This window comes from Lepisosteus oculatus, chromosome 7 (assembly GCF_040954835.1).
Source record: "Lepisosteus oculatus isolate fLepOcu1 chromosome 7, fLepOcu1.hap2, whole genome shotgun sequence".
In the NCBI taxonomy this organism is placed as follows: domain Eukaryota; kingdom Metazoa; phylum Chordata; class Actinopteri; order Semionotiformes; family Lepisosteidae; genus Lepisosteus; species Lepisosteus oculatus.
In genome coordinates this window covers 14,257,538-14,280,999 of record NC_090702.1, presented here as the reverse complement: position 1 = coordinate 14,280,999, position 23,462 = coordinate 14,257,538, and the positions used below count along the sequence as shown (strand labels likewise).

At 40.2% G+C, this 23,462-nt stretch overlaps 1 protein-coding gene across 11 annotated transcripts in view; it reads left to right on the top strand.

The window, feature by feature from the left end:
- The window catches only part of frmd4a (FERM domain containing 4A), a 275,536-nt gene that overhangs the window by 218,535 nt on the left and 33,539 nt on the right, over positions 1-23,462 (top strand). For all 11 annotated transcript variants that reach the window (XM_015353190.2, XM_015353192.2, XM_015353193.2 and 8 more), the window contains 3 exons: positions 809-874; positions 1,163-1,220; positions 3,693-3,779. In XM_015353190.2, the coding sequence (XP_015208676.1) occupies positions 809-874; positions 1,163-1,220; positions 3,693-3,779 (211 nt within the window). The remainder of the gene's footprint in view (positions 1-808; positions 875-1,162; positions 1,221-3,692; positions 3,780-23,462) is intronic.

The window sequence follows — 23,462 nt, the reverse complement described above, 5'->3', positions numbered from 1 at the left end:
CAACCATTTATTTGGCACTCCTCGAGCAGTTGGGGTTAAGGGCCTTTCTTAGGGGCCCAAGGGATAAGGATTCCTCTGCCATCCGGTGGATACGAACTGGCAACCTTCCAGCCACAGGTGCAGATCCTTAGCCAAAGAGCCACCAAGTTTTGTGCTTATGACACCCCCTTATGTCTAATTTTTTCTTGAGCTTTACTATCGTCCTCTCAATTACATTGATATGAGAGCTGGTCCTGTGTCTAGATCTGCCTCCTCCAGTACTTACAGGAGATGTAGGTTTTCTTGCTTTGATTTTTTGATTCTTCTTCCTGGAGGAGAAGTTAAACAGGTTTCCCCCTCCCCCTCCTTATCCCTCTACAATCTACAATGCTATTGCTTATTTTACATTCTGAATCATGGCTTGAGGTTGAACAGATTCTTAACTTTCCAATGGAAGAACTGAAAATACCATGCTGGCCTCTCACAGCACAGTTCATGAGTGCAATAAACAATTTATTAAGTCTATTTATCTTGCTAACCACTGTACCAATGTAAATCTTGTAATTATCATAAACAAGAATAGAGTTCATTACATTATAGATTCAGTGGTCTGTTATGGTAAAAATAAGTTGAACTGGGTAATTTTTTAGACGTTGGAAACAAATTTGAAGTTTTGAGGTAAAGTAATTTCATTTTTGGACTTTCACCCTTACAGTTTTCAATCGATGGATAATGTACAGAAATCGAAGGATGAGTGTATATTGATTAATGTTTAATCTCTCCCTGTATAAAGAAATAGAAATTTAACAGGTCCTGCATTGTCTTTCAGTGAGGACAGAGTCGTAGAGCACTACAAGAAGCTGAGTGGTCAGTCCCGAGGCCAAGCAATTGTCAAGTAAGTTTGGAACTTTCCTGTGGCGGGGACATGTCTGTCACTTAAAATTATATTTCCTGGATTGTCACAGAAAATAAAGTGTAGGAAATGTACTGTTTTGTGTGTTATATTCTTAATTTACAGTGATACAGAAAACTGTGTCACATTAACTCTTTTTATTGTTCAGTGTGCATATTTTGTGTTACCATTATAGAAAATTAGGAAGTCATTTAATACAGATCAAAGCTGCTTGTGCTTTTGTCTCCTTGTGCAAATCGTTCTGACAAATATGTTTCCTCTTTTTCACAGTTATATGAGTATTGTGGAATCACTTCCCACATATGGAGTTCATTATTATGCTGTAAAGGTAGGTCTTTACAACCTACATTAAAAAATGTATGATATACAGTATTAATCTGAGATTAAAACTCACCAGCTATAAAGGGACACCATCGATGACATTGTTTACCATTTCTTATTTTAATGTCCATAACAGAAAGGGTTAGAAAAAATTACATTGCCGTCAGTGCCCATTACATCTGAGTAATGTTCAATAGTATTTCATTCCATTGTCTACATCCTGATAAGCTTTTAATTTATAAGCCAATCATTCTCACATTCAAAAGATAAGGCATACATTCAGTGCAACCACGTGTTTCCAAAATAGCATCTACACATCAATGTTTATCATCCTCAAATACTGTATATATCCCTTCATTGAATTCACATTTCCAGTTAAAAGCCAAGGTGTTGAAATGAAAGCTCGCAACTTGTTGGGATATGATTTCAGAAGTAAAAAATTACATTCAAGTTACTTTACCAGCTATAGCTACAGGCTCAGAACAGTTCACAGTATTGGCATAATAAAGATCATCACTGACATTATAAAGAGCGTCCTAAGAGTCCTCTTAAAATCTTAAGTTGTATTTGTTTAGCAGCTTATATAGACCTCTAGGATGCAAATTTGCTTATTTTTTTATGTTTTCAGTTACTTTAGTAGTTGGGGGGAAAAAGAAATTGTTCCTAAATTGTTTTCTGTATTGCAATAATAATGTCTCTGGTTTGCAAGTCAATTTTAATTTCTTAAAATCACAACATTGCCCAAAATGTTTTAGCTACCTCATTACCTCAGCACCTGCATTATCTTTGTGTTGAATGCTGAAACTGAACAATTTTATGGGTGAAAGTAATTTTAAGCTGTGCAGAAACTGCAAAGAAAAGTCAAAAAGTAAAATATGTTGATTACGTACATTAAACTGCAACACTTTTTATAGATTTTGGAGTTAGAAATAATTGGCATTGATGAGGGCATTTCAAAACACAATGAAATGAAAATGTACACAGTAATGTGTAAGACCTCCTGTTTAAATCACAAAATAGACAATATTTCCAGGTATGCACCGCACTGTATTCTGTATACTCGTGAAGAGGCCATATAACATTTTACACAAGCAGGTGTGTGAATACATCTCTTTTAACCCAAAAGAAATATTGCTCTCGACTTTGAGATGGTTTTGCCAACAAATACAAATATTTGGTTCACACAAATTTATACATACACCTGTCTCTGTGACATGTCTGAGTCGGGTAGTAAATTTCAAGAACAGATTCAACCAGGAAGACCAAAGAGCTTTAAGTTGTATAAAGAAACAGATAAGGAGAAAGGTGTAAGATGCCAAATATACCCTTGAGCATGGTGAGAATTGAGGAACATTAAGAAATGTAGAAATGCATCACACCAAACAGACACTGTCTACAGGCTGTCCCCCTTAGTGCAAATTGAGGGACTGAGTAAAGAGGAAACAGGCTACGGATGCCACTTTAATATCAATTGTCACTTTAAAAGAGGGTCCAATGGCTGATATAAGAGACAATTGTGACTCTTGAAAGCTGGCCTGAATGGGAAAGTGGGAAATCTCAAGTCCCACGTGGAGTTTTGAGCACTGAAGTGTTAAATGCTGCAGCAAGCATGTGGCAATGAGTTTTGTGGTCAGACGAGACAAAATTGGAACAATGCAAAGCGTTAAATCTGGCACAAACAAAACACAACACATTACCAAGTCAGCACCATTCCTAATGTCAGGCATGGTGGTGGCAGCATTATATGACTGTACGTGGCTGCTTCTCATTAGCAGGGACTAGGAAGGTTTTCACGATTGAGGGAAAAATGGATTGAGGAAAGCATTATAAAATCTTAGAGGAAAAGCTTCAGTCTACTAAACACATAAAAATGGGTAAAAAACACCTTTCAGCAGGACAGTGACCCAAAGCATAGGGCGAAAGACACACTGGAATGGCTTTGGTGATTTAACAAGAAGGATCTGATAGAAAATCTGTGGCAAGATTACTGTCCCATCAGTGATTCCTACCCAACTTGACAGAGCTTGAGCAAGTTTGCCAGGAAGAATGGGGAAAAGTATCTTTATCCCAGTGAAAAAGTTAGTGGATGATTAAATAAAAGACATGCAACTGTAATCACTGCCAAATATTGCTTTAAAATGTTACTTTACCAAGTAAAAAAAAACAAATACTTCCTTTCACTTGCTTTTCCTTCTGCTTTTGAATTTTTAAAATAATGATGAAAATAAATCCCCTCTTTTTGGATTGGTTGATCACATCTTGTTGCTTGAGATTGTGAGATCCAAGTCTCTTATTTGTAAGTCTTCTGATTTTCTGGGATCTCTCTGGGTCATTTAAACTGCTTAGCTGTGGCAATGATTAATGATAAAAAAAGCCAAGAGTAGTTCCTGTGCAGCTATTGTGAAAAGTACGTATTGTACAGTATCTTAGTTGTAAATATGTCATAACTTATGAATGCTCAATTTTTATGTCATAACAGGACAAGCAGGGTATTCCTTGGTGGTTAGGACTGAGCTACAAAGGAATTTTTCAGTATGACCATCACGACAAAGTTAAGCCAAGAAAGGTAAGTGAAAATTGAGAGTTTTGTCAACTTTGTGGAAACGCAAAAAATACGGGCTTTTAACTCTTCAATTCTATTTTCACATTGCTGCTGTTTACTTACATCAAATGGTTTTATGTATTTTAAACAGATTTGGCATATCACAGTGACAAATACTATATTGTCGCACAGGATCTTTCATAGGTTATGTCTATAGAGACCAACGATCTTTAATTCCTATTAAGATGATTATATTGGTGTAGGGAAAACCGGCTCAGGGACGCCAAATATGTAATCATAGTGGCTCTCTGAAGGCACCAGTTCTGTAGGGTTTGGGCATTTACTGAGACAATTATTAATTGTAGCAGTAAATCACAAAGTTGATTCTTTTGATGGCTTTTGAATCCAACCATGCAACATAACTCAAACAACGCACACACACAGGTACTAATACACGAGGATACATTTATTAATACATAGAATATGCATATAAACCTAACAGATCTTATCGAGAGGGTTATCAGAATACAAAAGGTATATTCGGTCAGTTACAAAGAGTTAAACATATCAAGAGGATATATGTTCAGTATATCATTCATTAAGACCGTTTCGTAAAGTGAACTTGGTTACAACTTCTACATTAGATACTCAAAACAAGTACATAACTCTTAGGAATTAAACTGATATCAACTGGTTTGGATAACAATTGAATTCTCGAGCTGTAATGCAGTGAAGTTGAATACTCATCCAATCTCTGGGGATTCAGATCTCCTGCGGGCACAAAGAAACAGTTGCAGGCTGTTGCTGTCCAATCCGCGCTCTCTGGCTCCGTGCCAGGCTGTGCTGTGCGGCTTGCGACGGTGCGCTGCAGATGTTCACTGTTGGCTTTAACTAGCAAAGTTTGTGCGCAGGAGAAAAGATGACTGTGGGTCCCAGCAAGTCAGGAAGAGGACCGGTTTGTTCCTGATGAAGAGCTAGTTCTGAATAGTGATTCAGCTGTCCACAGTTCCGACCTGTTCACGAGGCCTGCTGCTGGTTACTCTCTGGCAACCTCCACTCTAGACTCTTAGAACAAAGGAAAGTTCTGGCACTCAGACACACTGGCCGTTCCGTGGTTGTCCGGGCTGAGTCTCAGGATGGTCAGGAGGCGCGCTGCGAGAATGTCCTGCCCTTGGGAGCCTTCTGCTCCTGGGCTGTCCTGCCCTGGAATTCTCCTTTGAATTCCCTTTAGAACAGTCCACAGAATCCTCTCCAGAGTCTTTTCCTTCTGAATCTTACTGAATCTGAATCTCAATCTGAATCTTGCAGGCTCTCTGTGTTGCCTGTTTTTACCTGGAGGAACTTCAGCTCATTGATTGGCTGAAAGTTCCATGGGCATCAGAGTCCCACGTGGGTTACTCGGCCCTACCAGTCCCTGATTGGTTGATCAAGGTGAGATATGAGTCACTAAGTCCTGACACTTAGTAATGCAGTCCAGATGTCCAACTGGCACTCCCTAGACAGATAGGCGCCAATGGATGACCATTGATCATGATAGCCAGGCTTAGCTAAGTGCATCCCCCTTTGGGAGCTGTCCTAGGACCTTAAATCACCCTGCACTAATGGTCTCTCTGTGGCTGCACCACAGAGATGAACAGAGAAATGGGGCCTCATTTGGGAAGCTCAGAAACACTTAATTCTGCCTTATTAATAAGCCTCGCCGCTACATATCCCCCCTTTTTGAAGGTCACAAGGTCCTGAGGCGTTGTTGGCTTCAAAACAAAACAGAGTTAAGTGATGTCCCTTGCCATTAGAACATTAATCTTAAATGTCTACATTACTCCTCGAGAATTCATACCTGAACCAGCATTGGGAACAAACAGGATGAATAACATCTGGAGTATGTATAAACACAGTAGGAGACATTATCTCAGTCTAGGAATTACACATCGGGAAGTTCACTGTCAATATCTGATACCTCTGTAGTAGATATTTGGGGAGAAGTCACTTCCTTTCTTTTGACATGCTACCTTTGACTCATTCATGCTACCCAGAGTACATCTTGATGCAAGAGTACAGCATTCAGAGTACACTGTCAGTCATGATCCAGCTACCCGGCAGTAGTGTTACAATAACAACAGTTCCTGTTCCCAGCCCCCGATAAACCACAACACCTGTGTTGGGTATCTGCTAGGGTGGTTTGGAGGTTTGTACCAATAAAGCAAACTAACTACCTGTACCTCTTCAGGGCTTACTGTTTCTTGGATTTCTATCCAATTCAATAGTGTGGCACCTGAAGGCATCCAAGACCTCAAGTTTGGTCTTATATTGTCTGGTTCCAGACTGTACAGTATTAAGTCACCATGCTGTACTATGGTACTGTAGCTGTAGCTGCATTGTGGTAGCTGTATCATACCTGTCACAAGTCACAGTGTCTGTTAAATGTGGTGTGCTGACCAGCCATTTACTTCCCACCTGCTCTTCGTAGGGTTCATTAACCTCCCTCTGCTCGTTAGTAGCTTTTCACCCTTCATTGGTGAATCGTTTAGACACAGCCAATGGATAGCTTTGGTAGCCATACCCATCTCAAGATTTGGAACCAAATTCAATCTTGGATTGCCTTCTGGGTGAGCTATGAGCGATGGGGTTAATGTCACATACTCCTCTACTGAGAAGAGTGGAATCAAGTGGGTTGGGATTTGTGCCTTGGTTAGACTGGCTACAGTGGCAGTAAACTCCCTTAACAGGTCTTGTGTCAACATTCTGGCCTGTTGCACACAAGCATAAACCCACTGTATAACACCAACAATCATGTCCACTGGTTGGGGAATAAGGTTTAACCCTGTTGCATAGAAAGTTGCCTGTAGGGTTTTCCATAAGCTTTCCAACTTTTGCTGCTGTTGATACAGTCTGTCACTACCCTCTGGCATCTCTGACACCTGCCTTCTTGGGGCAGTCAGGGGGAGAGTGCCAGTAGCACACAAACCTACCAGAAAAAGCAAACGTACAACAGTGGCGGCAACAATCAGTCCTCCCAAAAGTCTTTTCGGGTGGCTGATCCCAGTCATCTCATTCTGAGTGACTGTTGCCTTTCTAAGCTGGCGCAGCATGTACATGGTGTCTTTCTCAGTATGCCCTGTGGCATCTTGGGCACCAACATCCTGGAAATCTGGGGAGATCTGACGCAGCTGCTGATGCTGCTCCTCCTTTTCCAGGGCATCTGCTTTTTCGATTTGTTCATGCCTGTGCTCTAGTAACCCCGCTGGGGGTGGTGCAGCGGTGGAGCATGCCTGACCCTCGGCTGAGTGGTCATCTGGAGCACCTGAGTGATCTGGGACTGTTACCCCATTCTCACTGTTCAGGTCCACCCTGCACACTTCCTGATTGAGGAATCCCTCTATTGGCATGTTTACAGTCGTTCGCTGGGGGTAGGTGTAGGACACCTGCTCGCTCCCCCCTTCCCTCGCTAGGGGTTCAGGGAGCTGCCCCAGCACTGGGATAGCTAGTTCACTGTCTTTGAACTTACTATCACTCACCAGGCCCATGTCAGTGCAGGCGGGGATTCTGACACCCCTCTTTGCAATGTCCTGCACTGGCAGGCGGGTGGCTTGACCATCCAGCTCCAGTCTGGCTGAACCACTGTTGGTCAGACTCAGACAGACAGACTGAGCTGGTGGCTGTGAGAAAACCGGCTCGGCTTTCATTCCCTGTCCCTTCTGGGGGACTGGGTGTGTTGGCAACCCTGCCGTTGAGGCAGGAACAATCAGGTCAGTCTCACTCACTACCTGGTAGTTGTGAGAAATAATGTTACCTGACTACAGGTTCCCTGGGTCACAGCAGAGGGAATCAGCATCTGGGATCAGGTGTGTCCACAGCGCAGTAGTTTCAGCGTCTAACCTGTGAATGTTGCACCAGAGGCACCTGGCGGTGGCCCTGTGACAGCTGCTCAAGCGGATCCTCACTAATAGAGGACCTCTCAGGGCTAAGGGTGAGGGCTACATCACCAACCTGCTATCCTGCCATCTGGATCCCTTCCACCACTACAGGGTGGTGTTCCTGACCCCTCTTGGGTGCCAGGGTGCACAGGGAAAGCTCCTTTTCATCGCCAGGTGGGGAGATCTGCTCCTCTTTAGGGATGTTAAAGGTGTGTGCTTTACCTGATGGATCAGGCGGCTGCTCGGAGCACCGCTCCTGTGGCAGGGAGGCTGTTGTGACCTCAGCCGGGACACGACTTCCCTGTATATCCGGGGAACAAGAAAATATTTTTATTTCTTGTCCAGAGGGAACAGAAGGAATCTTCACATAGGCTTCTGTGTTCGGTGGGCACTGTGTGAGCACAGTCTGCCTCATGGCCCCCCTTTCCTTCTGTATAGAAGGCTTAGGAGCCTTGACCTGTTTCCACACCTTGCCTTTCTGGCGATCCACCAAAGGTTCCTCTCTGAGTCGCATGCCCTTTTCTTTTTCTACCCGTTTGAGCTTGCCGTGTGACATCAAACACCTTTCAACCTCAGTGTCAATCAGTGTCTCACTGGGTAAGACATCTCCCATGGCAGCCTTGAGGTAAAAGCTTCTTGCTTTTCCTCTGTGTTTTACTGCCTGCTCTGTGGCTTCAGGGGTGGAGTCAGCACTCACTTGGGAGTGGCTGAATTCATCCAGGCAGGAACCCTTCCGCTCAATCAGATAGACTGAGGGGGGGAGAGAGGGCGGGTCTCCGCCTCCTCCAGTGGAGAGTATCAGCTCATTCACGCTTCCGGCAGCCTTGGGGAGCGGTTGTCCCTGTCCTAATAAAGCTTGTTCAAGCCTGGACAGGCGTGCGGCTACTGAATCCTTTTGTTCAGCCTTTTCTAGCCCTTTCCCCCCCCCCGGTGTTGTCATGGCACTTAGGACGCTGGGTGCGGTCCTGTGTGAGTGCTTTGGAACGGGGCTTAGCCAGCTCAGGAGCCTGTGCTCCTTCGAGCAGGGGGGAGTTAACCCTGCTGGCTCTGACGGCGAACACAGTCGCTTTAACAGCTTTTTGCTCAGAGCGACTTTGGACATCATACTCCCAGGCTTTCTGCACGAATCTCTTAATATCAGTAATTTTCATGGTCTGTGCATCTGTATGCATTAAGATCATCTTTCTGACTGACGGGTGGAGTTCGCAATGAATAAACCCTTGAAATGTGTGTTCTCTTCGCAACCCTCATCATTTCGCCCTGCAAAATAAGTTTGTCTAAGTCTCTCGTAATATTAGCGAGGGGACTCTGCTCTCTCGTGCTTAATGTTATGAGCGGCGGCTATCGCAGCAGTCGGGTCAATAAACGCACTGTATTCTTCGATAAGTGTTTGACACAGCTGCTCAAAATCATTACAGACTTCTTTCATCTGCCTAGCCATCCACTCATGTACAGCTCTGCTGGTAGTTTTTCTAACCAGAAGCACTTTCTCCTGTTCTGTGGCGTTTGGCAGGTACTGCAGGTTATACCTGAGGTCCTGAATATAACTCTCGATATTATTCTCTGACACTGCGGGGTCAAATCTCTCTATGTCCTTCGCTAGCTCTCTCAGAGAATGGAGATTTATTCTCCTAGCTTCTCCGCTGACGGAGATATGGAAGAGATCGTGGTCAGACCTGTCGCTGCTAGAGAGAGTGCTTAATGGCCAGCAGCCATATCACCCTGCAACTCACAACTGGCAACCCACTGAAGCTAAGCAGGTGTGAGCCTGGTCAGTACCTGGATGGGAGACCTCCTGGGAAAAACTAAGGTTGCTGCTGGAAGAGGTGTTAGTGGGGCCAGCAGGGGGCGCTCACCCTGTGGTCCATGTGGGTCCTAATGCCCCAGTATAGTGATGGGGACACTATACTGTAAACAGGCGCCGTCCTTCGGATGAGACGTAAAACCGAGGTCCTGACTCTCTGTGGTCATTAAAAATCCCAGGGTGCTTCTCGAAAAGAGTAGGGGTGTAACCCCGGTGTCCTGGCCAAATTTCAAATTTCCAATTGGCCCTTACTAATCATGGCCTCCTAATAATCCCCCTCTATGAATTGGCTACATTACTCTGCTCTCCTCCCCACTGATAGCTGATGTGTGGTGAGCGTTCTGGCGCACTATGGCTGCCGTCGCATCATCCAGGTGGATGCTGCACATTGGTGGTGGTGGAGGGGAGTCCCCATTACCTGTAAAGCGCTTTGAGTGGAGTGTCCAGAAAAGCGCTATATAAGTGTAAGCAATTATTATTATTATTATTATTAATAGCGACTCGAATTCAGACCTTTTAGCAACCATCGTTAAACTTAAAGAGTATTACTTTTAAGTACGAAATCACAGTTTTACCACAGAAAACCACAAGATCAAGTATGCAATCAACCCGGTAGATTGCAAAAGATCACAAAACAATCAAGCATTGCTTAAAGAGCAAGGGGAACTTTTTTCCTTTTGGCTTTCAGCACACTGTATTGTCGTGTATGAAACACGCGGCATTTTATATTGAATTATTCCGCTTGTTGACTCATTTCAGTCTTGCCACGCCCACCCAGGGACGCCAAATAATGTAGGGAAAACCGGCTCAGGGACGCCAAATATGTAATCATAGTGGCTCTCTGAAGGCACCAGTTCTGTAGGGTTTGGGCATTTACTGAGACAATTATTAATTGTAGCAGTAAATCACAAAGTTGATTCTTTTGATGGCTTTAGAATCCAACCATGCGACATAACTCAAACAACGCACACACACAGGTACTAATACACGAGGATACATTGATTAATACATAGAATATGCATATAAACCTAACAGATCTTATCGAGAGGGTTATCAGAATACAAAAGGTATATTCGGTCATTTACAAAGAGTTACACATATCAAGAGGACATACGTTCAGTATATCATTCATTAAGACCGTTTCGTAAAGTGAACTTGGTTGCAACTTCTACATTAGATACTCAAAACAAGTACATAACTCTTAGGAATTAAATTGATATCAACTGGTTTGGATAACAATTGAATTCTGGAGCTGTAATGCAGTGAAGTTGAATACTCATCCAATTTCTGGGGATTCAGATCTCCTGCGGGCACAAAGAAACAGTTGCAGGCTGTTGCTGTCCAATCCGCGCTCTCTGGCTCCGTGCCAGGCTGTGCTGTGCAGCTTGCGACGGTGCGCTGCAGATGCTCACTGTTGGCTTTAACTAGCAAAGTTTGTGCGCAGGAGAGAAGATGACTGTGGGTCCCAGCAAGTCAGGAAGAGGACCGGTTCGTTCCTGATGAAGAGCTAGTTCTGAATAGTGATTCAGCTGTCCACAGTTCCGACCTGTTCACGAAGCCTGCTGCTGGTTACTCTCTGGCAACCTCCACTCTAGACTCTTAGAACAAAGGAAAGTTCTGGCACTCAGACACACTGGCCGTTCCGTGGTTGTCCGGGCTGAGTCTCAGGATGGTCAGGAGGCGCGCTGCGAGAATGTCCTGCCCTTGGGAGCCTTCTGCTCCTGGGCCGTCCTGCCTTGGAATTCTCCTTTGAATTCCCTTTAGAACAGTCCACAGAATCCTCTCCAGAGTCTTTTCCTTCTGAATCTTACTGAATCTGAATCTCAATCTGAATCTTGCAGGCTCTCTGTGTTGCCTGTTTTTACCTGGAGGAACTTCAGCTCATTGATTGGCTGAAAGTTCCATGGGCATCAGAGTCCCACGTGGGTTACTCGGCCCTACCAGTCCCTGATTGGTTGATCAAGGTGAGATATGAGTCACTTAGTCCTGACACTTAGTAATGCAGTCCAGATGTCCAACTGGCACTCCCTAGACAGATAGGTGCCAATGGATGACCATTGATCATGATAGCCAGGCTTAGCTAAGTGCATCCCCCTTTGGGAGCTGTCCTAGGACCTTAAATCACCCCGCACTAATGGTCTCTCTGTGGCTGCACCACAGAGATGAACAGAGAAATGGGGCCTCATTTGGGAAGCTCAGAAACACTTAATTCTGCCTTATTAATAAGCCTCGCCGCTACATTGGAGTGGCCCAAAGTTGCCAAGGGTCTGTTGTGTATATTATGCATATTTTGCATTTCTTAGCCTTTCCCAGTGCTTTCTATTACAATGATATTAGTATTAAAAACTCACCCCCCATTATAAATCCACATGTGTTTTTCAATGTTTGCATCTCACCTATTTGTTTATACAAAGAAATCCTCTACTTGGTGATGTTATCTTGCTTCTAAGTTGAGGGTTTTTTTCACTATCAGTGAGATCTATCCCTAGTAATGCCACAGTCGTGCTTGTACCAATATAAGGTCATTTTTCATTGTAAGCTTCGAAGGCTCAAAGCTGACATAGAGTTACCTTGAAATATGGTCAAATTGCATTAAGGCAGAGGGTAATGTGGTTACGTTTACACTGGCCTGAGATGACCCAGAAGAGTCCTAGAAGTGACCAGTGTAAATGTAACAGGTCTCATGCCTGAGCCAGTTCGAAAAGTGACGTCATGCCCTCTAAAAGCTAGACAGTGTAAAACTCTGCCACAGCAGAGAACTGGTCTTTTGGTGTTGCACACTTATGTGCTGTCCAAGAAATGGAGCTGTGCATGCTGGGATCAATCCCCAGTGGGGGCAGGGAGAGCTACAAACATTATACAGTATAAAGAGTGTATAACAATTTAGAAATAAGAACTGGTACTTAGGCACTGCAAAAACTTGGTTGACCTCCTGTCTTCTGGTGTCACTGAGGTATGTTTTGAATTGCCACCTTCTAATGGTTTTATTGTCTGCGTGTGGAGGAGTAGATGTTTTTAAAATGCTTACAAGGTCAATTCCAAAGTGATTCAGCATTTGGTTCTAGCGTGTTTCCTGTTTTCTGAAAACCAACAATGGAGGTATTGAAAAGAGAAAATTATACTGACATAGAGATGTTGCAGGTCATATGGTATAATTATGGTATATAGTTTTCTGAGGTGCAAAAACCTTGAATGCATTGAAAGTCATTCTGGTTGTCTTGCGTGAACTCCAAATGACCCAGTAAAAACATTTAAATCCTAGTTCAATAGCAAAGACAATTCAGAACAGCGCAAATGGAGTTCTTTATGAAGGACTATATTGGGTGTGGGTCTTTTGTCTTTTATTAAGACAATTTTGATTTACTGTGAATGCGTCACGTCATAGCATTATTTCATTTGTTTTTTTAGCACTACCATGGGGCCAAATGTACCAAGTAAATGGAAAATAAAAATAGTGTGGTCTGGAAAGTTTCAGCTTCTGCAGTTTGTCTCTTAATAAAAACCAGCTCTCCTCTAGCGTCTGGTGACACTTCTCCTAATACCCTGTTAGGAGGTTCTTTTGTCGTGTGACCTGCTGACTTGACTCTGACTCAGGGGACACCCAGAAAACAGTAGATGTTTATGAATCATGTTAACTGCGGCAACATGCTTGCTCTGTGGCTTTCAAACTTTGTTGTGTCTCTGTGTGCTCGTTTTTCACTCTTTTAGTGCTGTTCTAGACCTTGGTTGTTAAAGGCCTTTGATAGATACTAAAACTTATGAGTCTCTCAAGTCTGCTTTATGGCTCCTGTATTTTACCCTTACTTTCAAAAGAATGCTATTTTCTCATGGCCTTCAGTCTCTTTTTATATTTGAAATTATTAGCAGCTTGCCACAGAATTGATTGTATCACTACTTTGTAACCGGGTTTACAGCAAGCTCGGAAAAACCTGCGCACAAGAACAAAATTGCTTTCTTGTGGTAAAACTGCTGTAAAAATGCTTGGTTTTCAATATGACCAGTTCAATTACATCCTTGGCATTTTTTCATTACATCCTGCCCCCTTTTAATGGTTGGTATCCAGTAAGTTTTTTATCTGACTCATTATATCATGTCATCCAGAACAATTTAGATGGCAAAGGTGCGCAGGGTGTATTGTTTTCTTTTCTACCCAGGTAGTACTTATGAAACAAGGAACAACACATCACCACTGTTTTAAAGTGGCTTTTGCAATGGTGTATATTACAGCCAGCTGAGCCGTTTTTAATGACATTCTTTAAACAGGTATGCAAAATTACAGGAAGCAATCTATTCATCTCAGTAGAGTTGTAAAGGCCCACTATCTGTAATTCTGGTAATATGAGACACACCAATCCAGAATACTGAAGTGACCTTTACCTGCCCCCTGTTCTGTGCTGCATCTGTGCTTCTAAAGTCAGATGGCTAATACAAATGGCGATTGAGCTAACCTCTCAAAAATTGTGAGTTTAATTAATCCATTAAAGAATAGGAATTAAATATTATAGAAAAGGTCTTTGTACACGCACGGTTGAACATTGTAATTAATTTTCCAATGCAATGAGCTTTCTTATTTTTAATGGGGCCTGTTCTTTAATAGGTTTTCAGCTTTTTTTTTGCTGGAAGTCATAGATGAGCTGAAACGCAATGAGGCTGAGTGCCTTTCAGTATTTCTTTGCTTAATTAGCGCCTTCACACCACTGGAGAGCATATTCAGGACAATTACTTTTACCTCCTCTTTATGGCATTTCATGGCATCAGCAGTCTGGCCAGATTAGCAGAGAGCTAAGGGTGAGCAGACCAAACTGAGCGATTGTCTGTGTGCCTTCATGTCCTCCATGCCTTCAGTTAAGGCTCGTTAGTGGGCATTTTAACTTAAAACATAAAAACTAAAGGGCTATTTCACGGGTAACAGAGCAAGAGATGTGCAAGCTACTTTACTGCATATGTAAGCATTTTTTATAATTGTTTTAGGCTTTGCTTTGAATAGGGCTGACTGGCATACAGTGGTTTTTGTTCTGGCCTGAAATGTATTGATAGCATCCCCTTGGAGAAGGTTTTTCTGTAATGCACTGATATGGTCTCCTTATTGAAAAACAAGTCAGTTTCCATGAAAGAGAATCCTGGGAGTTTCTTTGTTGCCAAATACTGTTTCTGTGAGGATCTTGTCTCCCAGAAAGCTGTATGTGTGGTTGAAGGCCTATTTTATACAGTAAATAACATTAAACTTACAATGAAAATATAACTCCACAGGTTATTTTACAAGACGCTACAAAAGGACTGAACTGTAAACCTCTGTATTCTACAATTTGGCATTCAAAATCACCTCAGACCTTCCTCCAGATTATTAAGTGTTTTATGAACAACAGGCCATGTTTTGTGAAACAGATAGAGGCATCGGAGATCAGGCAAAATGAGCCAGAAAGCAGACTTTAAGATTCTAAACCGGGTGTCTGGCAACAGTAAATCAAAGGAAAAAAGATAGATTCATGTTAGAGTTATTACTTCCTGGCTCAGTAGGATATGTATAAATCTGCTGTGGGGTAATTAGGCTAAAGAAGAGTGTGGGTTGGCAGTGATCAGTATGATAAAGGTGATCAGGGTTGCAAGAAACAAAGCAAGCAGGCTCATGGCACGCTGGCCTGCTCATTTTCTCGTTAATGTAACTGCCTCACATGCCAGCTCCTTCAGAACAGGTCGGGATTAATGGCACTTGGATTCTGTTCAGGAAAGCACAGGGCTGTGCGCTTCTTCTGTTTTCTTACTAGTAATACAAACAGAATGTCAGACTGATGTTATATCTGCTAACCATTCCATCTTTAGTACATGTTTAATTGTTATTTTATTCCATAATCGGTTCATCTTCAAGTATTTTTTTTTTGCATATTGAACTTACAATCAAATTGAAAGGGGGGATTTAGACAAATTCATTTATTTTATTTGCTGAGGATGTTATTCAGACCAACAATAAATTTTAAAATAAAGAACAGTCCAGTGCTGTCCGGGAAAGCAAAACATTTTGTACTTTTATCCAGAAGCCGTTTGTTTGATAGGAATGTAGAGGTTATTTCAGCACTTCAGATACAGCCTTTGACCTCTACATAATCCAACCTGGGGGACCAATCCTTTCATAAAGTGGTAAAATATGTGCTTTACACATATTCCAAGTTTTGGTAATTTTTTTTAAATTCCATAATCACAGTGCAGAACACAAATTAAAATGAAATAAAAAAAATGTGCTGCATAACAGTTAGGCATCATTTATACAAAACCACTAAGGAGGTTAATTGCCGCAAGCCAAATAAGGAAATATTAAATGTGAGGTATTCACAGTATTGAGCAATTTGATTTTGACCAACTAATTAAAAAATTCCAAATGGGAGCCTGTCTCACCACTTTCTATTGACTGCCATTCCAGTGACCTTCTCATGAATATTCTTTAATTTATTTTTCATTATTTTCCTTGTCTGGAGAACAGAGTAAGTAGGTTTATTCAATTAAACCTTAAAGCAATTATTTTGTGGTTACTTTGTCTTTTTTAATGTGCTGCACTCACTACACGTTTTAATGTAGGAAACATTCACTATTCCAGTTTCTTTTTTTTATTAATGAATAATTTACTCTTAATTAAGCCTACAGTGATTGTAAGGATGTTTCCTTTCACTCTTTTTCAATGTGTTCATGCTCTAAGTCCAAGCACGGTAAAGGAAACGTCCTTACAATCACTGTAGGCTTTAGCTTCTAGAAAGCTTAATTAAGAGTAAATTATTCATACTAGACAGATATATGGCATCAAGTCATTTACTTGCAACAGAAATTCAGATCCTCTATCAAACAAAACCTTTTTTAAATATCCTATTTATTGTTAATAGTTATTCCTTTACTAACCTTGGAGGAGTGGCTGACCAGAGTTTTATTATTTTGCTGATATTTAGACATTTGCACCTCTGTGCAAAAAAATGGCTCATTATTTTGTAGGTGTTCTTTTGAATTCTAACTTTGCTAATAGTACAATATATAATATACTATTTCTATAATATATATCCAAAAAAGTTGATATCTGCCTGGCAAAAACACATCCGATACCATTATCTGTTCTTTATATACCCTTGGGAACTGATCTGCACACTTGCAAAGTATCATTTCAGTTTCCCCTCTTCCTTCCTCACAATCTACAGTACTCACAATGTTAAAGTGAGTGAGTAGGGACATGCTTGGAAACCTAGAGAGCTCTTGTTTTAATTTTTAAATTATGATATCAGTTTGAGTGTATTTTTGCCTTATCCCATTTCTTTCAGAGACTGATTCAAATCCCAGTAGTAGCAAATACTATGAACCAATGTATACTTTTTGATTTTTTTAAAAGTTCACCTTTAATACCCAGTGCCAACAGTATGGAGGCTTGAGAGCTTACAATTATACAGAATTAAACAGTGGTATTAATCAGTTCTCTCATTATGGACTATTCTGAAGAGAAAAGGATGCATAGTCCAATTGCTTCAAATATTGATGAAAAATCAGTAAAATTGCAACACAAAAGCATTCAGTAGTGAAGAGTAATGGATAGAACTGTGGAGTCAAACCTATAAGGTTCTGAGTTAAAATACACAAGTAACATTGTTGTTGTACAGGTGCTTCGTTTAGATTGCTCCTGTGAACTACTCACCTGTGTAAATGTGTGCAAATGCAAGCTGCTTTGGCTAAAAGCATTGGTTAGGTATTTAAAATTATTGATTACTTTTGCATCTTTAATTGTAATGTAATTCTAACTATTTACATCACCGGAATATGTCACTAGAATCTTGTAATTTCCACATTATTTACAACTTAAGCTGAGTGTTTCAAGGTATCGAAAAGTGTGGCACAGGGATGCTGGCCCAAGTCAAGTCTAGTGTGTCCCAGAGCTGGTGGTTAATCTCTATTCTGAAATAGATGGTTCCATCCCATCCCAAAGATTGAGATCTGGTGACTGCATTAAGCTGATTTCATTGCCATGTTCTTGGAACCATTCCTGGACTGTCCTAGCCTTGAGGCATGGAGTATTATCCTGAAGAAAAAGACCATTTACAGATGGGTTCACTGCCGCCATGAAGGAATGCACCTAATCGGCAAGGATGTTCAGATGTCCTGTGCCATATCAAAGGACCCAATGTGTACCACAAAAACACACCCCACACTGCTATTACCAAGCTGCATTGTTGACACCCAGCAGGAAGGATCCAAGGATTAATGTTGTTTTCACCATATCCTGGTCCTCCCATCACTGTGTAACAGCAAGAACCAGTATTGGTTAGACCATGCAGTGTTTTCCCAGTCCTCCAGTGTCCGGTGCAATTGCCCCTTCTTGTTTTTTGCTCCAGGAGTGGAACTCTGCCATGTCCCATCTGTGACAAGTTACAACGGGTTGTGTGTTTTGATATGTCTCTTTTGGCACCACTATTGTACTCAGCTGTTGACTGACTGTACTCTATCTGTTACTCTGTGCAAGTCATATCAGCCTCCGTCGGCCCCTTTCTTCAACGGTCGTTTTCCGACCACTGGACTGCCATTGGCTGGATGTTGTTTGACTGACTTATTCTTGATACACCATTGACAGTAGCCTTGCTGTTTCTGATACTCTTATGCTAGTGCGTCTGGCACTGACTACCATGCCACATTGAGACTCACTCTTTTCTCTTTTGTCATGGCCATTCTGCCTCTGAATGCACACTATCTGTAGATGCCTACCTACCTGCTTTAAATATCATTGTCGACACATACTGTATGATGGTGTCACTGATTCAGCAATTAATTACATGGGAAGGTCAGGTGTACTTAATAACCTTACCAATCAGTGGAAGTTGACGGCTGTATGTGTCAATGGGAAAATGTAGTTTATACCTATCCTTAATAATCTCCAGACATACTGTTGATTGATGCTGGTGTGAAATTAACTAGCAGAAAAAGAAATTGTAGTCTTTTAAAAATGTGGAAGCTGGGTTGCTCAATGTCATTTAAAAACTTTATACACTCTCCTTTTATGGCTGTCCTTGTGTTGAGATGTTGTATTCCCAGCTTGGTGAGACCCAGATCTCGAGCTAACAGCTTTCTTTTTGATCTGGTCATCTAATGATCGCAGGGAAGGTAGAGGGAAATGGGCATAAAAATAATTTGTATTACTATGCTAACATTTTATGCATGAGCTTTCCCCATGTCTGGTTTCTGACCATGTTCATGCCTTATGATTCACTGCTGAAGTTTTTGCTCTTGCAAAAATGATTAATTTTATTTTACAGCAAGCAGAAATTGTACAGAAATTATAAGAATTGTTTTAAATGACATTATTAGCTGCACAAATTCATCATGATGAGATACTGTCATGTATTTGAAAGAGGACTGTTCCTGAGCTGAAAGTATAGTTGGTGGAGATGTGTGAAGGTGAGATTCTTTAGTGAGATCAGTTGATTTCTAAAGTTTTGATATTAGAATTTGTGTATCAGAGCCTGTTTTCTGTTCCAAGTATCTCTGACATTTTCTGGCTTAGGTAAATTGCTGTACTTGTCAATTTGTAATAGTTATTTTGTAGTAGGAAAAATAGATGTAGATGTAGTAGAAAAAAGGCATTGTTTTTTCATCTACTCTTCATTTGAATATTAAATAACTGGACATTTAGCTTGACTGTAGGGCAAAAAGTTTTGGCAAAACCAATCACTGAAAAGCAAATGAAAAAGTAATCTTTTCATTTTTGTTTTTATCAGTGTTAAACTAAACAAAGATGAGGCAAAATTATACTTTGACCTAAAGGGTACTTAATCTCTGTCATATTGCTTCAATATGTTAACTGGAAACATTTGATAATTAATGGTACCATATGTTTCATGCTGTGTGTTAATCATCATCATCTATATTTTAAAGTAATGAATCAAAGCTAAATACATTTTGTTATGTCGTATGATGCTTCCTGAAGTTGAGTATCAAGTATTTTTTTACTTTAGATATTTTCCTTTATAGCGTGGAATTTTTGAGTAAACAAACATTTGTTCAAATATGAAAAAATCATTTTATTCTTTAGGCGGGTAGTCTCAGCAATCCAGACTACTTATGTATGTCACTGGAAAGAACAGATTTTTAGGATTGCGTTGTTCTGTAACAACTTAGAGTTTTAGTGTTTTGTTTAATTTATTTGTTTCAGTGGCTATACTATTGCAAGGGTACTTATTTACTCTGCCTAAATTGTGAGTAAGCAAACCTCAAGTTTGTGCTGAAATAACCCACCCAGTGAAAAAATCGGCTTTGCTGGGGAATGACTCATTTAGGAGTCATCACTCATGCAATTATTTGCTAAACTTAAGGCACCCTTTAAAAGTTTGTGATAGTTGTAGGCATAAAAGAAAATGAAATGCCTGTAATGAAAGTTTTGTGCTGAGAAATGCACTCTGATCATTCTCCAGAAGGCAGGATATCCACTGGGAGTCATGTGCACAGTTCTTGCCTCAAATGAGGAAACATCTTGGAAACATTAGCATGTCTGCCCTCCTAGGGAATAGATCCAGTATGTTTTTGCTGGGATATATGATCGACACTCAAGAAGGCAGGCCCTCTGTGAAGGAGGAGTTGGGTGTTTGCAACTCATACTGAAATCTCTCAAAGCAGAGAACTAAGCAGAGTGATAAAAGACCACTGAGGGGCAGACGTCTTGGAGACCAGAGTTAAATAAACCTCAGATCAGTTCCCAGTACACTGAGAGACCAGGCCTTCTCTTTTGTTACTTCTAGCTGTGGAAGGATTTCTCAAATCAGATCCTTCAAGTCAATCAGCACTTTCAAATCCAATCTCAAACTCCTTTTTATTCTCTATCTTTTAATCCTGTTTCATGTTTACAGCATATGTTTGTGTATACCTGTCTGTTTTGTATGATTGTTTTTTGTACTATACAGTACCTTGAAATTATGTATCATAAAAGGTGCTTATTATGTTCTTCTTTTTCTTCTTAATTACTATTCATAATTTGTAATCCTTTTTACTAAGTTGTTAATATTTGCATAGTTGTGTGTGTGTGTGTGTGGGGGGGGGGGTTAAACCTTATTTAAACATACCCTTCCTGTGCTTGAAAAATGCATTATTTTCTTTATGATCTGTTCTCTCGAGCAAACACCATATTATTTGAATAAAAACCTTAAAAATGAAGACTACTATCTTGCAGAAAAGGGTTGGATGAGATCTTTGAATCATTTAGCTACTAAGAGACAAACAAGATGAGCTGACCTATTTGAAATCTATTTCTTTCGTTTTTTATTTGTTTTAGAGGCCTCTCAAGATAAGTCAGTTTTATAGAAAGGACTCATCTTCTTATGACTCTTAAGCAGAGATCTTGTAACAAAGTGGGTGCTTGATGTAACACAAATAGAGTAATGAACATGACCCATTATTTGTGTAGGCCACAGCCTAGTTATGTTGGGAGGGCAGTACTGGGATTTACTGTTATACTATTTATACAGTTTAATGTTAATTTTATACAGTAATGTTTGTTAGAAAGGAAAACCTGAATGAGCACGATAGTGCTGTACACAAATACAATTCTATTTTGAATTTCAGAAATATCTTTGCTTTAGTAAGATTATTGTGAAATACAAACCTGACATAAATACAAAGATACTCTGGTTTGTTAAAGCATTCTTATTATATACAGTACATGCATTCTGCTTTTATGAATATATACAGTATTCATTGCATTCTAATGTTTAATCATCTTCAAAATATTATTAAACCACTAAAAGGAAACAAGTCTACATTACAAACAAGCTTTTGGATTGTTCTGCCTTATCATGTTGGAAAGAAAAACATAACGTAAACAGTGTGGATATGATTTAGTGAAATGTTCTTATTAAATTTCAAGGTTCCGCCCACATACTGTATGAAAGATCTGGGAAATATTCACATGGATCAGGCTTTTGTTTGATACATTTGTTTAGTAATGAAAATGCATTTTGAATATCCATATGGAAAAAATCTAAATCTCAGAATAGTTACGATGATTTTTTTTTTGTTTCAGAAGTAAAACATGTTTGATTTTGTAGGAATTCCTCTGGAGTCACTGTCCTTTTGTTCCTGGGCAGATCTGTTGTGAGATTTACAGTTGTATTAGCATTGTGTGATTTAATTGATTTTGCTTTGTTAGTCCTCACAACAAATTCCATACAGCATGCATTTAATTAATGCTGACAGACAGAAATATTGTTTTTGGCAGAAACATTATCTGATCTTCTCACTCAGAACTTCATTTTGGACACTGCATGGTGAAAGTACACAGTACGCGTATGCCCTTTAAACAAACTGTATACTTGGAGCAATTGCAGACACTACTGGCAGTTTATTTACTTTTGCAAGTATTTATCTTTGCATGCTACAGTCATGCTCTAACTTTGTTCATTGGCCCATTTACTGAAAGATATAAGCTGACATTAAGATGTATTTTAAGATCCAAACAAACCATATAATGTTTGCACTTGAGTGTGGGATTGGGTGTTCAACTAAAATCTGAACCATATTTGTAGCTAGACATTCATTCATCCATTTTCTAACCAGTAATTCCAATTCAGGGTTGCGAGCAAGCCAGAGCCTGCAATAGACGGAAGAGTACATCCTGGATGGGCAGCTGGTCCATCACAGGGCAGATATACAGATACACACGAAGGGGCAATTTGTTCCAGAAGTCAGTTAACCTGCCAGTATGTGTTTTGGGGGAAAGCCTTGCCAACAAGGAGAACATAAGGACATGCCTATAGCTAGGTATATCTCACAGAATATTAAGATACATTTCAAAAGCTCCTAACAGAATTTAAAAAGCTATAAACAACTGAAATATTTTGAGAAAGCTAAGTGATTGACTATTACAGAGCTTTTATATTTCATGTTGAATGTTGACCTAAAATTTCAAGTTGGACATTTCAGGTTATGGTGTCATGTTATATTTATGCCCCAATTCCTCCTCCCCAAGCCAGGAAACCACTTTCATTTAAGCGTGACATTGTCATAGCATAAACATCTGGCGTGTTTTGAATTCCACAAATGTGGGGAGGATATTATATTATATTATATTATATTATATTATATTATATTATATTATATTATATTATATTATATTATATTACTTCCTGGTTGAAGTTAGAGTAATACATTTACATGCCTTGTAGCCTAAATATACCAGACTTTCGAAAGACAAAGCAGTAATCTTTGTTATAACGTACTAAGGCTGCCAACAAAAGAATCTTCCTCACATCCATTAACTGTGCACGCTTTTTTTCCTAAAGAGCAATTAAACCCCTGTTACCAAGTGCCATATACTAACAAGAGGGCAATACTAAGATCTATTACATGTCCATGGCAATTTGGGCAAAAGAGTAACACAGCTATAAATCTTTGCAGTGAGATAAATATGGCGACATGTCTGAGATTTGCTTCAAGTACTGCTCTGCTACATACAGAGCTAAGTAACAGTTTGTATAGTGTCTCTGCAGATTAGTGCCTTTAATGGCCTCCATAGCATTTTCAGCAGTGCATTAAGGCCAAGTTTTTATAATTTTTGTCAAATGCTGTTCTTCTTGGGCCAGATAAACATTTTCCCACCCCTAATGACAACTCTTAATTTATACAGATGTTACACATTTCAAGCTTGGCTAATACACTGCATTATAGTTTGGATAGTCCACAGTTTTTTAGTTTAAATTGGTTTACCTTATAGGATGCTTTTATTCAGTGCTATCTTGATACATGTTATTCAGTGGATTATCTCAAGACTTTGCTTTTTATTTTCTCCCTGCGTTGATCTCATTCTTTTTTCAATGTTTCCCAGCCTGTATGAAATTCTTTGCATTTTTTTAATACTCCCCAGTACTTGTTCCATATTAAAATGGGAGCTCTGATGGGCAAACCCCCTGCCAAGCAAGTCAGGTCTGGTATACAATTATACTGTAGTCTTTTAGAGGATGATCACTGCGGTATGATGATCTTTCT